This window comes from Nicotiana sylvestris, chromosome 2 (genome assembly GCF_000393655.2).
Source record: "Nicotiana sylvestris chromosome 2, ASM39365v2, whole genome shotgun sequence".
In the NCBI taxonomy this organism is placed as follows: domain Eukaryota; kingdom Viridiplantae; phylum Streptophyta; class Magnoliopsida; order Solanales; family Solanaceae; genus Nicotiana; species Nicotiana sylvestris.
Genome location: NC_091058.1, coordinates 108,302,224 through 108,305,092, shown reverse-complemented (window position 1 = coordinate 108,305,092; position 2,869 = coordinate 108,302,224). Strand labels below are relative to the sequence as shown.

The 2,869-nt window shown below is 34.6% G+C and overlaps 1 protein-coding gene across 2 annotated transcripts; it reads left to right on the top strand.

Moving 5' to 3' along the window:
• The first annotated feature begins 493 nt into the window (after positions 1 to 493).
• On the top strand, positions 494 to 2,336 carry LOC104231016 (E3 ubiquitin-protein ligase APD1-like). Of its 2 annotated transcripts, XM_009783939.2 has the most exons (5): positions 494 to 600; positions 1,237 to 1,413; positions 1,607 to 1,676; positions 1,770 to 2,064; positions 2,171 to 2,336. In XM_009783939.2, exons 2-5 carry the CDS (start codon positions 1,336 to 1,338, stop codon positions 2,247 to 2,249), a joined length of 522 nt encoding a protein of 173 aa, XP_009782241.1. In that variant the 5' UTR covers positions 494 to 600; positions 1,237 to 1,335; the 3' UTR covers positions 2,250 to 2,336. The 2 variants fall into 2 exon arrangements, with proteins under 2 accessions (XP_009782241.1, XP_009782240.1); XM_009783938.2 differs by lacking the exon at positions 494 to 600 and having other exon boundaries at positions 684 to 1,413.
• The last annotated feature ends 533 nt before the right edge of the window (positions 2,337 to 2,869 follow it).

Sequence of the window (2,869 nt, the reverse complement as noted above, 5' to 3'; positions counted from 1 at the left end):
AAAAAAAAAAGCTAACTTATTGACCTATTCCAACTGTTAACCTATTGAAAAATAAAGAAAAAGTAACAGCCCAGTTTTATTTTTATATTGAAAACGAGCAAGTAATTAACCTTTTTCTCAAATATTCCTGTTGGTTGGACCTTCGGCACAACAATTTCAGGCGTTCCCATCAATACCATAATAGCTTCTAGGTTGAACTTGAGCGCTGATGCCTGATGCCTGATGGTGGAGTAGGACCATTTCTATCGCTTTTATTTGTAGCAAAAGTGTGGGGGCCGGGACTACCTACTCCCACGCCATAAATAAATATATATACACAAAAATTTTAAATAAGTAATTTAATAGGTATGGGCATATGGGTACCTTGGTACAACTAAAAAAAAATTCCACGTAAAATAGGAGGCAGTATTATTATTATTTTGATTAAATTATTGCTCTGTTTAGAGGAGGAGTGCCTTATTTTCTTCGAAGCTGATGTGAAGGAATAATGGCAGAGAAAGCAAAAGGTTATGTGTATTTTGATTCCTCCCCACCTTCTAACTGTCTGTTGAGAGGGACACATTATCTACCATTCCTAATTATAAAGCCTTCTCTTCTCTGGTAAGTAACGTCACATGCAATTTTGCCATTTTGCTACTTTGTTTTTTTCTTCTTCTGGATTTTGAGTGAGCCCTTTCATTTAAATTCTCAATACAACAAAAAGCTATTTTTGTTTTGGATTCTTTATAGTAACTGGAAATTATTTCCGGTTGTTTATTCTTTTCTTTGTTGCTTAGTGTTTGAGCGAAAGTTCCATTGGTTTATGAGAAAGTGAAAGGCTATATAATATTGCTTTTGGTAGACGATATTAAACTTACTGTTTTTCCTTAGCCTTAGGTGAAGAGCTTTTCCTACTTTTAACTCAGGTTTATGTCTTTTTTCTGAGAAAGGGAGAATCTTTGGGCCATACGTCCTCTTGCTTGGCTTTTTTTTTGAAAAATCTAGTTGGTAGTTTCTTACCACCTTTTCCTTTCTGGTGGAATTTTACTTTAATTAGTTCAAACCTGGACTGTGAAAGTGGACACAAATTTTTATAAGTACTACTAACAACTTCCATCAAAGTCATAGAAGAATAAATATTTCCGTAATCTCTACGAAAGCTGCAACACTTGAAGTCTTTTCTTTTTCAAATGGTGCCTTTAAGTTTCACCTCAATATAATATTTCCATTACATCCTTAAAATGTTTCATATGGCAGTCTATCAATCTTGTCAGTGCTTCTTCATTTGATTTTGGAGACTTCGGAAAGGAGGAGCAAATTGCAGATTACTCTGGCAAGAGCAGAACCTTAAAGAACATGTCTTCAAATCTAGTAGTACCTCGTCCAATTCAATTCAATTACAGTCAATACGACATCCTCGTCTCCCTAAATCAAGTAAGTCCTATAATCTCTGTCCGCCTATATATCATGATTATGCTATTAATTCCCAGATAATATGTTGTTCAACGAGTAATCATCTCATCTAAAAGTTTAAATTGTGACGAAAGAAACTTATCTTTATTTATTTAATTTATGTTTTGTCAACATCTGTCTATCTAATTTTCTGAATCTTGCTGAAATATCTCAGGGAGATCAAGATCAACGACAGGCTGCATTTGAGTACATTCTCAACGTGATCGTTTACTCATCAGTTATCCGTAGGTTTCTGTACTCATTTGCAAGACACAAATATCATGGGCTAATGTTACTGTAAGAAATTGACATTATTTTGATTTGAATCTTTTTTTAAGTGGTGCTGCTGATGGTTGCTGCGTTGCTAATCAAATTACTTGGAGTTTGTGAGGGTGAAATGGCAAGAAATGATGCAGTAAGAAGAGAGACAGACAGATTAATTTCGAAAACAAGCGCTTCTTTATCCTATGGAACATGTGACGAAGATGATTTAGAGTCTGGAAATTGCAGTCGTTGTAGTTCATCGGAGGATTTGTATGATGAAAACATATGCATAGTTTGCTTTGACGAGAAACGAAATTGTTTCTTTATTCCATGCGGCCATTGCGCTACTTGCCACGCATGTGCCAAGAGGTGTATATTACTCTTAGTATTTTATTTAGCTGATTAGCATATTGATCTGGAAAATGAGTTGGCACATTAACTGAAGTGCGATTTTGTATTTTGTTTATTAATGCAGGATTACTGAGGAAGAAAACAAGAATTGCCCAATTTGTCGGAGAGTAATCCGCAGAGTAAGAAGAGTGCTTATTGCATAAATTTCACGTTTCCGATCCCTTATGTAGTTAATGTAAATGATGCACTTGCATTCGACAATGGTAATATTACCACGCCTTTTTAGTTTATTTTTTGTTCATTTCACTTTTCCAATCGACTCTGTTTATTTCATTTCCCAAGCAACGCGAAAGGATAAGATAAAACCAGGTTAAAACACTTAGCGATGCAAGCTCCACCCTTCCTTTTACTTTTTATTCCTTGTTTTTCTTACTTAAATTCAAGTTAAATATAAACATTGTGATCCCTAGACCCTACGTAAGAATAACAAAATGTCAAAATTGATGATGTCCATCTCATTGAAGAAGTATTATGCATGTGCCTAATAAAAGTTTTTTTGATTTGATAGTCAACCTTGTTGACTTGGTTTAGTTAGATAGTCAACTTTGTTGAATTAGTTTGGTTTGGTAGCCAACCTTGTTGAATATCTTTGGTTTGGTAACCAACTTTGTTGAATTGTGAAAAGTGTGTGTAAATTATCAAATATTGTAGGCTTTAGAGAGTGAAGCTTTGGCTATAAAAGGAGAGCTTCAACTCTCATTTCTTCACACCAACAAAGAGAGAAAGAAAGAGTGAGGTTTCACAGACAGGGTATAAGAAAATA